The sequence below is a fragment of the Oncorhynchus mykiss genome, chromosome 17 (assembly GCF_013265735.2).
Source record: "Oncorhynchus mykiss isolate Arlee chromosome 17, USDA_OmykA_1.1, whole genome shotgun sequence".
In the NCBI taxonomy this organism is placed as follows: Eukaryota; Metazoa; Chordata; class Actinopteri; order Salmoniformes; family Salmonidae; genus Oncorhynchus; species Oncorhynchus mykiss.
Genome location: NC_048581.1, coordinates 54,332,774 through 54,348,978, shown reverse-complemented (window position 1 = coordinate 54,348,978; position 16,205 = coordinate 54,332,774). Strand labels below are relative to the sequence as shown.

Genomic DNA, 16,205 nt, shown 5'->3' with positions numbered 1-16,205 from the left:
CCAGCACAATAATTATTTGTCTGGAGATTCATGAAATGGGTTTCCATGGGCGAGCAGCCGCACACAAGCCTAAGATCACCATGCGCAATGCAAGCGTCTGCTGCAGGGGTGAAAAGCTCATCGCCATTGTACTCCGGAGCCGTGAAAACGCGTTCTCTGGAGTGATGAATCACACTTCACCATCTGGCAGTCCAAATCTGGGTTTGGTGGATGCCAGGAGAATGCTACCTGCCCCAATGCATAGTGCCAACTGTACAGTTTGGTGGAATAATGGGACGGGCTAGGCCACTTAGTTCCAGTGAAGGGAAGTCTTAATGCTACAGCATACAATGGTATTCTAGACGATTCTGTGATTCCAAATTTGTGGCAACAGTTTGGAGAAGGCCCTTTCCTGTTTCAGCATGATAATGCCCCGGGCACAAAGCAAAGTCCATACAGAAACGTTTTGTCAAGATCGGTGTGGAAGAACTTGACTGGCCTGCACAGAGCCCTGACCTCAACCCCATCAAACACCTTTGGGATGAATTGGAACTCTGGCTGCAAGCCAGGCCTAATCGCCCAACATCAGAGCACAAACTCTAATGCTCTTGTGGCTGAATGGAAGCACATTTCCACAGCAATTTTCCAACATGTAGTGGAATGCCTTCCCAGAAGAGAGGAGGCTGTTATAGCAGCAAATGGGGACCAACTCCATCTAATTGCCCATGATTTTGGAATTAGATCCATGGGTGTTGTTGGATCAACATAAAGGGAGTGATTGCTCATCATCCTTTTATATTTTATGCTGATTTGTGAAACCATTTTTGCCCTAGGAAGGCACATATGGGTGCACTAGACCTAGGCTATACAGGCACTGCTCATATGAAAGCTACCACAAATGCTACAAAAGCTACCACAAATTGAAATATGAAAGCTGGTAACTTGAAGATTGAGTTATCATAATGAGATTCTTGTGATGAGAGTACTTCTACAACATTCCCCAAAAACAAGTTATTTTAGGCAACTAGAAGTGAGCCCGGCAGAGAGAGCAATATTGATTTCTCTCTCGCTCCCTCCTCAGGGGAAACCATTGAAAGGATTATGTGTGAGAGCGTTTATTTAGACTGTGGAGGAGAGTGGAATTGTTTACCGCTTGGACTAAACTTATCCGTTTAAATTGAAGAGAAATTAATCGAAACAAAGTATTTGAAGACTTGTTTGTTGTTACGTTAAATTAATGATATATCAGACAAGGAAACTCAGCTTGCACATGGCACTGGAAATTAATCAAGTTGCCGAATAGCGACGCACTTGCATTTTTTTTGCGACATTTCTGAAGACTGTCAGTAGCATATAGTCTAAGATACGCGGAAGGGGTTTTGTAATGGAAGAAGGATTTACTTAATTTTATACAAACACATTTCTCTCTCCTGACTGACCTATGCGAGTATATACAAATGTTTATGGACTTGGGAAAAGAACACTAGCATTTCGGAGGATTACATTGACAAACATACAACCTTCATGATGAATCGGGCATTCTGGGATGTGATCTTTCTCATTACTGGTGAGTTCTATGAAGAAGAAAAAACAACACAGTTTGTAAAATATTTGAAAGACTACAAGCGAAGTGGCAGAAAGTGGGAATGATTGTAAAATGTTAAATGGGGGGGTTAGTGAATTGGAATGTGCTATACCAGAAGGGGAAAGGTCATTGGTTCCTAATACGGGTTTGCGTCTGTGAACTTTTCCTTATAAATTAAGCCTCAACCAGGGGACCCACGGGGGCCACAGTGAGTGTAAGGTCTCCCTGAAAAAGTGCGGGAAAACGAACAATTGAATTCTAAAATATAATCAGTAACCTCAATTTATCACATTTTAAGGAAGAGCATTATTTTAGTGAGCATCAGAAAGGGGAAAGTTGAGAACCCCAGGACTATAGGCTAGCCTACCCTACTCTTAGCAGGAAGTCCCGTTTACAGTTTTGATTGTATCTGACTCCAGTTTGTGAATTATAACCATTGTCAGGCTCAGTGATATTTCAACATTTCTATGAGAAACAACGATGGTAGACCTACCAATGAGCCATCATTGATGTTTTATGTGGCGTGCATATGCTGCCAGTGCAGACCTATTCATAGGTTTCTAATGGCCTCATCCTTTTAGCAGGGGATACTTGACCCTGTTACTGTTATTGGCTGGTCAGTCACTCTTCTACGTCCCAACTGGTACCCTATTCCCTTGATCACGACTTACAGTTACATTACATTATGCCTAAGTCATTGGTCTTCTGTATTGGGAGTTTTGCTAAGAGCTCTGACGCTTAATCAAAACAACAGTATGATTATGGAAGCATGAGGACCTTTTTCTTTCATATCAGCGAGAAATAATAATAATTTAAAAAAGGTTAAATTGATACACAACTTGATATGGCAGTGTGGAAACACTAACCCTATCTCCATGTCACAGCGTTTGTTTACGGAAGACAAGAGGCCTGTGCTATCTAGCATGCGGCAAACACCTGTGTGTAAGCGTAACTCGGGAAGTGTAGGTCAAGTGTACAGTCGTGGCCAAAAGTTTTGAGAATGACACAAATATACATTTTCAAAGTCTGCTGCCTCAGTTTGGCAATTTGCAAATACTCCAGAATGTTATGAAGAGTGATCAGATGAAATGCAATTAATTGCAAAGTCCCTCTTTTCCATGCAAATTAACTGAATCCCCAAAAAACATTTCCACTGCATTTCAGCCCTGCCACAAAAGGACCAGCTGACATCATGTCAGTGATTCTCTTGTTAACACAGGTGTGAGTGTTGATGAGGACAAGGCTGGAGATCAGTCTGTCATGCTGATTGAGTTTGAATAACAGACTGGAAGCTTCAAAAGGAGGGTGGTGCTTGGAATCATTGTTCTTCCTGTGTCAACCATGGTTACCTGCAAGGAAACACATGACGTCATCATTGCTTTGCACAAAAAGGGCTTCACAGGCAAGGATACTGCTGCCACTAAGATTGCACCTAATCAACCATTTATCAGATCATCAAGAACTTCAAGGAGAGCGGTTTAAATGTTGTGAAGAAGGCTTCAGGGTGCCCAAGAAATTCCAGCAAGCGACAGGACCGTCTCCTAAAGTTGATTCAGCTGTGGGATCGGGGTACCACCAGTACAGAGCTTGCTCAGGAATGGCAGCAGGCAGGTGTGAGTGCATCTGCACGCACAGTGAGGCGAAGACTTTTGGAGGATGGCCTGGTGTCAAGAAGGGCAGCAAAGAAACCACTTCTCTCAAGGAAAAACATCAGGGACAGACTGATATTCTGCAAATGGTACAGGGATTGAACTGCTGAGGACTGGGATAGTCATTTTCTCTGATGAATCCGGTTTCCGATTGTTTGGGGCATCCGGAAAAAGCTTGTCCGGAGAAGACAAGGTGAGCGCTACCATCAGTCCTGTGTCATGCCAACAGTAAAGCATCCTGAGCACCCAACCATCCAGGAACAGTTTGGTGACGAACAATGCCTTTTCCAGCATGATGGAGCACCTTGCCATAAGGCAAAAGTGATAACTAAGTGGCTCAGGGAACAAAACATTGATATTTTGGGTCCATGGCCAGGAAACTCCCCAAACCTTAATCCCATTGAGAACTTGTGGTCTATCCTCAAGAGGCGGGTGGACAAACAAAAACCCACAAATTCTGACAAACTACAAGCATTGATTATGCAAGAATGGGCTGCCATCAGTCAGGATGTGGCCCAGAAGTTAATTGACAGCATGCCAGGGCGGTTTGCAGAGATCGTGAAAAAGAAGGGTCAAAACTGCAAATATTGACTCTTTGCATCAACTTCATGTAATTGTCAATAAAAAGCCTTTGACACTTATGAAATGCTTGTAATTATACTTCAGTATTCCATAGTAACACCTGACAAAAATATCTAAAGACACTGAGGAAGCAGACTTTGTGAAAATTAATATTTGTGTCATTCTCAAAACTTTTGGCCTCGACTGTAGTTTTTGTCGGGTGGAGGCACCCAGGACCGAGTTTGAGAAACCCTGTCCTGCATTGTACACATCTTTTGACCAGGGCTCGTAGGTCTCTGGGGTAAATCCATTTGAATTCAGACACTGTTTGACAGCATTCTTTTTGATTTAAGCAAAACCTTCCATACATGATTGCCCATGGAAGACGTGGTCAGAAAGTGACTTTTTGGACCTGAATGGCAAAACATTCCAGAGATAAAGGTGTTCAAAGTTGACTACCCCACCATACCCTGAGACATCCATGCCTTCATCACTGGGAAAGATTAACGGTTGAGTTTGATAACTTACAAAAGCTTACATTTAAAATCTTACAAACAGTGTTGTCAAACTATTTAATTATTTGTTGAGAAAAAAAAAGTTCACACATGTCGCAGCTTAGACCCTATTTCACAACATCTGAGGTTTTTGAGTTGTGCCCGCCATCGGTTGAGACACAACATGCTCTTGAACACAGGGTGGGTGTCATTTCAATCATAAGAAGTGTATTTCCCTAAAGATCACTTCAATTTAGCGGCTACTTCATTTAAATGTAATTGAAATTATAACTTCTAATTACTACCACAAAGATGGCTGCCGGTCCACCCACCGTCAAATGTCAACTTAATTTGTCTTCTCTATTCTATCTATATTTCTATGATTTCAATATGTTTTCTATGGAGGCATGAAAGTTTGAATTTAAAACAACAGATATTCCCATTCAAGTCAATATTCTCTGATGGGTGAACCTCCAAATATCTTTGGAAGTTGACATTTCAATCTGATTCCCATTTTAGTACATTTATCAGCCATAACATGACACTGACCCTGTATTCAAGAGCATGTTGTGTCTCAAACGAAAGCCAGCACAACACAAAAACCTTAGATTATGAAAAATAGGGTCTAAGCTACAACATATGTGAATATGAAAAACATCTGAGTTTAGGCGTTTTTAGATAAAAACATATTTTTTTTAAAATGAAAGAACATTTTCACAGAAATGCTAAAAAAAAATGGACAACCCTGTTTGCAAGCTTTTAAATTATATCAATCCCAACCATTTGATATTTTCCAGTGATGAAGACATGGATGTCTCAGGGTATGGTGGGGTATGCAACATGGGTAAACTTTGAGCACCCATCTCCTTGAATGTTTCCGCATTCATGTTGAAAAAGTCACTTTCTGAGCACTTCTAGAACGGGCAAATATGTATGGAAGGTTTTATTCAAATCAAAAGGGGTGCTGTCAAAAAGTGATTTGATTCATATTGATTTTACCCTCTTGTCAAAAGTAGTGCAGTATGCACGGAATAGGGTGCCATTTGTGACGCAGCCTGCCTTGACACAGCATTCATCCACCGTCTCTCTCTCTGGGCTTTGTACCTTGTCACACTCAGTGTCCTTAGCAACATCAGGGACGTCACGATTGACTGACTGATGAAATGCTCAGTGGTTCTCCTCTCCTTCATAACCAACTGATATGGATTAACCTGTGTTATGTGAGCAGTGTGTTTTCAACCATTATTTGAATTGAACCGGAGAATGAAGCTCTAATTTGATACTCAGCACTTTCATTGTCTGATATCTACACATCACTGAATCTCGTCTCTCATTGGCTGCCTTACAGAATTCTAATTGTGTGATCACTCTCCGGGATCTGTCTATATTAAGACTATCCCAGCTTAGTCCCATTACAGACCCATTGTAGTGTGTCCATCCTTTCATCCCATTGTCATTCTTGAAATACGCAACACAAGCTGGTAAGAGGAAATCCAAACATAATGACAAATGGGAAAGTTGTGTGAGAGTTATGAGGACTGTACATGCCTCAGGATTCAACCCTCGATGGGACCAATGCAACAGAAAAAGGGAAAGTGGTTCATTAAGGTCAAGAACTAGAAATAAGATATAACACCATTTCAGTGCAATATTTGGTTAAGATCTCCTGGCAAGAGTGAAAAGCCCTCACACAGAAGAGTCAGATGGACACCCTATGCTCCCAAAGGGGCCAAGAGGTTTAAGTTAAGTAAGTCTGATATGTTAACATGTAGTGGTTTGGCAACGGAAAACAAAAATCTGTGTTCTTAGGTAGTACCTTAATTTCTGTCAGCTTTTCTCTACTGAATAGGACTCTGGTTGATCAGTGGGGACATAATTCATGTCACCTTGCTCTGCTGGGATCCGTGAGTTGGGAGATGAGTTCTATTTTAAGAGCAACAGGTTATTTGTAGACGACTTGTTTCTCTGATTCTGTCAACTAAGTCACTTCGGATGAGAGCTGTTAGGTACCCCCAAAAATGTAATAATTATACTGAACAAAAATATAAATGCAACATGTAAAGTGTTGGTCCCATGTTTCATGAGCTGAAATAAAACTTCGCATACATTTTCCATATGCACAAAAAAACTTATTTCTATCATATGTTGTGTACAAATTGGTTTACATCCCTTTTAGTGAGCATTTCTCCTTTGCCAAGATAATCCATTCATCTGACAGGTGTATCAAGAAGCTGATTAAGCAGCATGATCATTACACAGGTGCACCTTGTGCTGGGGACAGTAAAATGCCACTCTAAAATGTGTTTTGTCACACAGCACAATGCCACAGATGTTTTGAGGGGGTGTGCAATTGGCTTGCTGACTGCAGGAATGTCCCCCAGAGGTGTTGCCAGATAATTTTATGTTCATTTCTCTACTCTAAGCCACCTCCAACGTCGTTTTAGATGGAACCCATGTATTTGATACTATTCCACTCCAGCCATTACAACAAGCTTGTCCTCCCTAATTAAGGTGCCACCAAACTCCTATGCATTAGACATGGCAAAATGTATAGAATCGCAAAGAAAATAGCTTTAAAACTGCAATATTGTCTCTGCACATTGACAAAACTCATAGAATTGAAGGGGGGGATGTTCCCCAATACAATACTGGAAGGGGGTGCCTGAGTGGAAATGTTTAGGAACCCCAGGCCTAGTGGGATCTTCTTCAATGTCCCAACAGTTTCTTTATCTGATCCTAATTTAAAATCAGTACCGATGTGTATACCTAAGCATTTCATCTGTTTCTTTTAACAGGGTCCCTCTTTACCTATGGAACCGGACAGGATAATTCTACTATTGCTACTAATTCTACTATGACCACCAGCCCTCCTATGACTACTACCACTGTAAACATTATGCTATTTTCTACCACTACCAGCACCATTACTACAACCAACCTTCCAGTTAAAAGTAAGTGTGTGTGTGTGTGTGTTTGTGTCTTTTCAGGTGACTGACAGTCTAAATATGAATGCCCCTATAAAACCTCTCTACAGGGTGCTCCAGAGAATCTTTCACCTCTTCAGACTCATTGACTGGTGCCAAAGTTAATTCAAGGCTTCTCTAGTGAAGAGTCAGATGGCAACATAAAATGCCTTACAAAAGTGGACACATACAGACACTGTGCTGCACATGAATGAATTAGTATAATTGTTTTATATGAATCTAGTCCTCTGTTTGGATAGAAAGTAGCCAGTGTGGCAGTCGTCAAACAACGCTAAAATAAAAATCCTGTAGCTTAATTCCCAGGTGACCCCCGATCACATTTCAGTCATCATCTGTGAGTCACCACAAAATCCAGAAATGCCCTAATGGCATTTTGACCATAGGGGGCCATTTGGGATGCTGCCAGAGGGGCTGAGGAGTAGCTGGGGCAGATACCTAAGGGGAGAACAGATAGCTTTTTACAGGCTCTGAAAGAGAGAGAGGAGAAGGGACAATGCATGTAGGCTGGAATCCAACCGGCCATTTACCAATGGAATGGAGTGTGTGACGGTCGGCTGTAATGCAACCGTCTATCTCTCTGTTCATCCTCCCTCTCTCTCTCTTACTCACTCCCTCTTTCTCTGAATGCCACATTGTGGCATCTGTTTTGGCTGCCTGAGAAAAGATACTCAAACTTTTGTTTGGGCCAGTCCAGTTGGAATTTGGAACTCATTGTACAGTTGATGAGTAAGAAATTCGTCCAGACTCTGTAATTTGGTTACTGTGTTCCTCCTGAGTCTTGACCCCTTCAGCTCATTCCAATGTTCATTTATTTCAGGAGATTCATTCTGTTATTCCAGCATCGTTTGGCCATAATAAATCACGTTTGATTGGATGTGAAGGAAAGAGGCAGTAGAGGGATGGGGGGCTGTGTCTGAAAAGGTTACTAGCTGTCAAATCCTTGCCTCCTCTGTCCTTATTTCCTGAAGTCCTCTCAAAGCTCAATGAAGGAGAGGTCTGAAGAAGGGACCTTTTTGATCTTCTCCTCAAATGCACTTTGAGAGTCATTCAGAAATCAAAGGAGGAAGCAAGGATTTGACGGGTATCTTTTCAGACAAAGCCCTGGAAAGAAAAGGGTGAGGATTTTACTCCTTGGCTTCAGGGATGTGCTTTCTCCAGACTTCTAATGGGTTTGATGATGGACAGACTTGTTGTTTGCTGTGTCGTGGCACTGGGGATTTGATTGGGGTTTAACTTGTCCATTTGCATGCGACACATCTTAATGCATGGTTGTCCCTTGGAGGGCCTTGTCCCTAACATAAGCCATGACAAAACCCAAGTCACTCAGAGGTAACAAAAGAAGTACAGTGCCTTCAGAAAGTATTCATTCCCCTTGACTTATTCCATAGTTTGTTGTGTTACAGCCTGAATTCAAAATGGGTGAGAAAAACATTTATTTAATCCATCTACACACATTACCCCATAATGACAAAGTGAAAATAGGTTTTTAGAAAGTGCTGATAATTTATTGAAAATGAAATACCAAAATAACTTATTTACATAAGTATAAGTATTCACACCCCTGAGTCAATACATGTTAGAATCACCTTTGACAGCATTACAGTTGAGTCTTTCTGGGTAAGTCTCTAGGAGTATTGCACATCTGGATTGTACAATATTTGCCCATTTATTATTTTTTTAAATTCTTAAAGCTCTGTCAAATTGGTTGATCATTGCTAGACAACAATTTTCAAGTCTTCCCATAGATTTTCAAGCAGATTTAAGTCAAAACTGTAACTTGGCCTCTCAGGAACATTCAGTGTCTTGGTAATCAACTTCCAGTGTCGATTTGACCTTTTGTTTTAGGGTATTGTCCTCTGGAAGGTGAATTCATCTCTGTGTCTGGTAGAAAGCAGACTGAAACAGGTTTTCCTCTAGGATTTTGCCTGTCCTTAGCTCTTTTCAGTTTATTTTTTTATCATGAAAATCTCCCCAGTCTTTAACAATTACAAGCATACCCATAACATGATGCAGCCACCACTATGCTTGAAAATATGGAGAGTGGTACTCAGTAATGTGTTGTATCGGATTTTCCTCAAACATTACTTTTTGTCCTGAATACAAAGAGTGTTAATTGCTTTGTCAACGATTTTTGTATTACTTTAGTGCCTTGTTCCAAACTGGATGCATGTTTTGGAATATTTTTTATTCTGTACTTCCTTCTTTTCACTCTGTCAATTTAGCATTGTGGAGTAACTACAAACATTTTTGATCCATCTTCAGTTTTCTTCTATTACAGCCGTTAAACTCTGTAAATGTTTTAAAGTCACTATTGGCATCATGGTGAAATCCCTGAGAGGTTTCCTTCCCCTCCGGCAACTGAGTTAGGAAGGACGCCTACATTTTTGTAGTGACTGGGTGTTTTAATACACCATCCAAAGTATAATTAATAACTTCACCATGCTCAGAGGGATAGTCATTGTTGGCTTTTTAGTTTTACCCATCAACCAATAGGTACCCTTTGCAAGGCAATGGAAGAACCTCCCTGGTCTTTGTGGTTGAATCTGTGTTTGAAATTCACTGCTTGACTGAGGAATCTTTACAGATAATTGTATGTGTGGGGTACAGGGCTGAGGTACTCAAAAATCATGTTAAACACTATTATTGCACACAGAGTGAGTCCATGCAACTTATTATTGAACTTATTTAGGCTTGCCATAACAAAGGGGTTGAATATTTATTGTCTATAACATAATTCTACTTTGACATTATGGGGTATTGTCTGTAGGCCAGTGACAAATGTAATCCATTTTAAATTCAGGCTGTAAGGCAACAAAATTAGGAAAAAGTCAAGGGTGTGAATACTTTCTGAAGCACTATAAGTTTCCTCTGCCTCAGGGCCTTGAAAAATGTCCATTTGTATCTCCTGTCTCTGACTCAGAGTTTGTGGCAGCAGCTGTTCGATCACACTTCGATGACTGTCCTGACTCGCACAGCCACTTCTGTTTCCATGGCACCTGTCGTTTCCTGATTCTGGAGGAGACCCCTGCATGTGTGTAAGTTCAACTTCCTGTCCTGTGGTGCAGAAAATACAAGGATCTCTCTCTCGCTCTCGTTACACAGTCGTCATTATTTCAATATCCAATGAATCATTGTGTTACTCTGTCTGTATGGGAAATTGTTATTTGATAGTCATGAACTTGTGACCTGTCCTTGCTGGTGTGCAGCCACAACATAGCATATGTCCTAATTATTATATTTTGAGTTATCGAGAGTATTTGTTGGGTAACCCACCCAGTGTTAATGTCTGTGACTGACGGTTGAACAGCTCTTTCACGCTCCTCAGAACAATATGTGTTTAGGATCTGTTCTGCCAGTGCTCTGTTTGTACACGGATTCGCTGCAGTTCATAGAACTGGTCTAAGCATGATGCAAATTGGAATTAGAGAGCGGCAGTCCACTTCTATCTGACTGAGCAGAGTAGAGAACCCCCTCCAGGATTAGGGTCTTTACTAAATAGCTTTTTAGTAGTGAATCCTCGAGACCCTTTTTTGGCATGTTCATAATACGAAGGGTATTGTGTGGTTGTTTATCTGATGCAAAATAGTTTTGCAGACTGAACTTCACTACCACCTAATATTCCTAAAACTTAGGTGTACTAATTCTACTTCAACGATATATTTATAGATTGTTATTTTTTTGCATTGCAAATGGAGTCTGTGAATTTGTCAAACACCCCTGAAGGAACAAGTCCACGTGGCTGTATGAAGTTTGATGTCCTTTCTCCTCTCCATGTTGGACAGGTGTCACCAAGGCTTTGTAGGGATGCGATGCGAGCACGCCGACCTGCTAGCCGTGGTGGCCACCAATCACAGGCAACAGACAGTTGCCACGGCGCTAGTGCTGTGTGTGATTGGCTGTGTCTTGACGATGCTACTCTGTACACTTTTACAGTAAGTACATCATGTTATATCTTGATTCTGGTCAATTGGAAGAACACAAGTGAATAGAAATGTCACCATGACACTGCCCGTTCACTGAACCTACAAACTTGATTGTGTAGACATCAGCGTCAATCACATAGTTGATTACCCAATCCTACTGCCCACGCTACCATGATTTTGTTCATAAAGTAAGATTAAACCCTGCACTTATACTGATAGTATTTATAAAGGTTAATGAATGTGTTCACCCGAAATCATCTGTAATTGAAACATGTCCTCTCTCCCAGTTGCTGGTGGAGGCGTGACGGTTTGGGGCGGAGGCACAGACTCCACTGTGCCCCAGAGAAACAAGACAGTAGGCTGAAGGGCCGACGTCCCTGCTGTCACTCTGAAAGTGGTACAGACTTCCTTTTTTGACTTTTGCCTAGTTTGTATATGTTTCACATTCCAAACTCTCATCAAGTTTGAAATTGGAAACCACAGGGTTGTATTCATTACATCTTGCAAGGGAAACCAAAAGGAAGCAAGTGGAACCAAATGGTAGGGACCTACCTGAATTTGTCCAACAGAAACTCTCATTTTTGTTGCAAAACTTTTTCTGTTTGGAGTAAACTGTTTCTGTCGCAAAACGTTTTGCAACAGAAACGGTACAAAGGATACACCCCAGGGGTTCTAATTATGATGATCGGTAAGGGGTATTTTTGTAATCGACAGGAGAAGGTAGCTATGAGCCCTTAAGGTAGGTTTAATGGCCTACTGTGTCCTAGCTGCTGAAGCATACTGAAGCTTTTCGCTGTGCATTTAGGACCCATCTGGTTTGAACGTGACGTTATTAGAGGCTCATGCTGTCAGACCTAATGTATAGGAACCATTGAGGTGTTGCTGACACTGTTGTCGCTAATTGATGTTTCCTGTCCTTAACATCCGTTGACATGTAGATCTCACTTGGGGAGCCGCTCTAGCTCTTCTAAAGGGTTATGAGAACACTACACTGAGATCATAAAGAGAGCAAAATACAGTCTTGACCATATCAGAACAGGATTCTCTATAGATCTATTAGTTACAGTGAATATTTTCAAAGATATGCTTACTACTGTACTCGACCTCACCCTAAATTAACTTTGAATGCTCTTGGCTCGTGCTTTTTGTGAAGTACACACTAATAACATGATCACACCCAGACCGCAATGTTAATCAAATGATAAACTACTTTCCTCGATAGATACGGTGGTTAGATGCTTGAAAGACTCTAAATAAATACAGTGTTCTCTCTTAACCAGCAGTTGCATGCTATGGGTCTATCCGATGCTTATGCAAACCCAGGACCAGTATTTCCTTAACGTCTGCCCCCTCGTGTAAGTTTCATGTATCTTGTAGAAATTTGGACTTCTTCTGAAACACATTTGAGATTATTAGGTACTTTTCTGATTTTAATTGAATGACATTTTCTGTTTCTACTTTGTCCTCTGTCAGATCACGTCCCTTATTCAGAAGGTACCACTGGGGCTGTGTTTTGTTGTCGATCCTATTTTAGATGGTCTAGACTATAGGCTCTGTTTTGTAGGATAGTGTGTTTTTTGTAGTCCTGATCTGAGGTTATACATACAATTGCTGGAAACTGATCTCTCGTTTAAAAAGAGGGATCAGACAATTGTCATGGAATCATCCCCAAACCTTATGTGCATTGAGTAGAATGTAGAGTGACTTTGTGCTTGACTTCCAAGTCTCCATACCACATTGTCATCATGGAAGTTTCTACAAAATGGGTTGATTTCATTTCCTTATTTTCTGAAACCTTTTTTTTATCTTATCATTTCCCCTCAGTGGTTTGAGAGAGAAAACGCTGCTTGGAACGGCAGGGATTTTCACGATGGGCTGCCTTCTCTTCCCATCTGTCCATTCAACCCTAATGCCTGCTGGGACTTCTATGGACTACACACAAGATGGCATCAGACACCCTGGCTAATAACATCCTCACAAAACTGAAAGGGGTATCTTTCTTACCAGACCAAGGGAAGTTGAATGTCATATTTGATGTCATATTCTCTACAGACCAGGATTTACAGAACCTCAGCACACTTGGAATACTGTGATATCACTACTGTTGAAATGCATGGAGAGAAGAGAGGGAAACTGACCTCTCAGAAACACGGAACTCTCCGGAAGATCTCTTTGGAACCTGACGTGAGGAGATCCCCTCAGTGTGACATAATGATAATAATGATGCCACGGGCATGGTCGGGAACATACAGCCCATGCTGGACATAACTAGACAAAATACTTGCAGTCCTCTGAGGATTTTGGAGCAGGAGAGCAACTATTTATTTCAGATTTGGATTTGAGGGATAACTTTGTTTAATTCACTTGAAATCAGAGGAACTCAAAATTCTCTCTTTTTTTCTCACTTTTAAAAATCTACACAAGCTAGACACAATATATAATTATCCAAATTTAAAGCACACAGAGATTTTTAAGGTGGAGCAAGAGTGTTTGAGTTTCTGTTTTTCGACAAGGGATATTGACATGCCTCACCTGACAAAAATGGGAGAGTCCCAGTAGCAATATCTTTTCAACCCCACTGTGGATTAAGGACCAATGGTGGGACTTGGACATAGTAATGGGAGAGATTATGTTTAGATTAAATACATGCAAAAGAGTAGATTTTAAGAGGACTGTGACGCATCCAAAGCATTGCCAACCTATAGTCCTTAGTAACTTGTAAATCAAGTAATATACCACCATAAATTAGTATTCCTGACACGAGTCTTGCAATTCCATTGCACCTCAGATGTAGTTTGTTGTTTCTGTCCATTCCTGCACAAAACCTGCATTACATTTAGGTTTGTAAGTGAGTGATGCACAGACTTTGTTGTGTTCTAAAACTTGTTTTATGCACATGCATGCAGTGTTGGGGTAATGCGTTACAAAAGTAACATGCAAGGTAATCCGATTATTTTATGAGTAATGGAGTTAAGTAATGTTACTTTTTCAAACTGGGTAATATTATGATTTTGTCAAACTCGTGCGTTACTTTCAGAATCAACATCTCTATCGGGCGCGTGTTTCCATGATCCGATCTCGACTCGTTTCTTCATTTAGTTCTCGAACAGGCGGAGAAAGTCTGTTTCGAGAAATCATGACAGCTGCTGTCCATAGAAATGTATAGAGGGTGCACATCTGGTCTTTGCCATTGATCTCTTCCGTCTAGTGACAAGTGTGCCCTCTATACATCTCTATGGGTCTGTGTAGCCGACATGTGGTGTATAACCAAAACTGGCAGCCTGAGAGAAAGATTTTGAATGAAAATATTGGAAATATGTACAGATATTTGGCTTACAATGCATTCGGAGAGTATTCAGAACCCTTGACTTTTTCTAAATTCTGTTATGTTACAGCCTTATTCTAAAATTCATTAAATTGTTTTTCTACACACAATACCCCATAATGACAAAGCAAAAACAGGCTTCAAGAAATGTTCAATAATTTATTACAAATAAACAACTGAAATATGAAATTTACATAAGTATTCAGACCCTTTACTTAGTACTTTGTTGAAGCACCTTTGGCAGCGATTACAGCCTCAAGTCTTGTTGGGTACTAGCTTGGCACACCTTTATTTGGGGAGTTTCTCCTATTCTTCTCTGCAGATCCTCTCAAGAACTGTCAGGATGGATGGGGAGCGTCGTTGCACAGCTATTTTCAGGTCTCTCCAGAGATGTTAGATCGGGTTCAAGTCCGGGCTCTGGCTGGGCCACTCAAGGACATTGAGACTTTTCCCGAAGCCACACCTGCGTTGTCTTGGCTGTGTGCTTAGGGTCGTTCCTGTTGGAAGGTGAATCTTCGCCCCCCCAGTCTGAGGTCCTGAGCTCTCTGCAGCAGGTTTTCATCAAGAATCTTTCTATACTTCGTTCATCTTTCCCTTGATCCTGACTAGTCTCCCAGTCCCTGCCAATGAAAAACATCCCCACAGCATGATGCTGCAACCACCATGATTTACCGTAGGGATGGCGCCAGGTTTACTTCAGACGTGACGCTTGGCATTCAGGCCAAAGAGTTCAATCTTGGTTTCATCAGACCAGAGAATCTTGTTTCTAATGGTCTGAGAGTCCTTTTAGGTGCCTTTTTGCAAACTCCAAGCAGGCCGTTGTGCCTTTTTACTGAGGAGTGGCTTCCGTCTGGCCACTCTACCATAAAGGCCTGATTGGTGGAGTAGGCAAAGATGGTTGTCCTTCTGCAAGATTCTCCCATCTCCACAGAGGAACTCTGGAGCTCAGTCAGAGTGACCATCAGGTTCTTGGTCACCTCCTTCACCAAGGCCCTTCTCCCCTGATTGCTCAGTTTGACCGGGCAGCCAGCTCTAGGAAGAGTCTTGGTAGTTCCAAGCTTCTTCCATTAAATAATTATGGAGGCCACTGTGTTCTTTGGGGATCTTCAATGCTGCAGAAATGTTTTGGCACCCTTCCCCAGATCTGTGCCTCGACACACTCCTGTCTAGGAGCTCCAAGGACAATTCCTTCGACCTCATGGCTTGGTTTTTGTTCTGACATGCACTGTCAACTGTGGGACCTCATATAGACAGGTGTGTACCTTTCCAAATCATGTCCAATCAATTGAATTTACCACAGGTGGACTCCAAGTTGTAGAAACACCTCAAGAATGATCAATGGAAACAGGATGCACCTGAGCACAATTTTGAGTCTCATAGAAAAGGGTCTGAATACTTATGTAAATGGCTATTTCCAAGAACCTGTATTTGATTTGTCATTATGGGATATTGTGTGTAGACTGAGACATTTTTATATATTTTTTTTTACACATTTTAGAATAGGGCTGGAATGTAACAAAATGTGGAAAAAGTCAAGGAGTTTGAATACTTTATGAATGCACTGTATATGGCTAATTAAGCAGCTCATATATAGCTCAGACTAGCAAAGGAAAGCAGCTCCACCTATGAAAGGAGAAACTAGTAATCAAACCTGAGTTAGTAAGTAGTTTGTCTTTGGTAGAGCGCGTGCGGCTCACCTTGCTCA

The 16,205-nt window shown here is 41.3% G+C and overlaps 1 protein-coding gene across 1 annotated transcript; it reads left to right on the top strand.

Annotated features, from left to right (window-relative positions):
* Positions 1 to 890: 890 nt before the first annotated feature.
* LOC110494101 (protransforming growth factor alpha-like) lies at positions 891 to 14,631 on the top strand. The gene is made up of 6 exons (XM_021568822.2): positions 891 to 1,546; positions 7,064 to 7,219; positions 10,173 to 10,287; positions 11,035 to 11,184; positions 11,463 to 11,572; positions 13,000 to 14,631. The coding sequence occupies exons 1-6, from the start codon at positions 1,504 to 1,506 to the stop codon at positions 13,005 to 13,007; spliced, it is 582 nt and encodes a 193-aa protein (XP_021424497.2). The 5' UTR covers positions 891 to 1,503; the 3' UTR covers positions 13,008 to 14,631.
* The last annotated feature ends 1,574 nt before the right edge of the window (positions 14,632 to 16,205 follow it).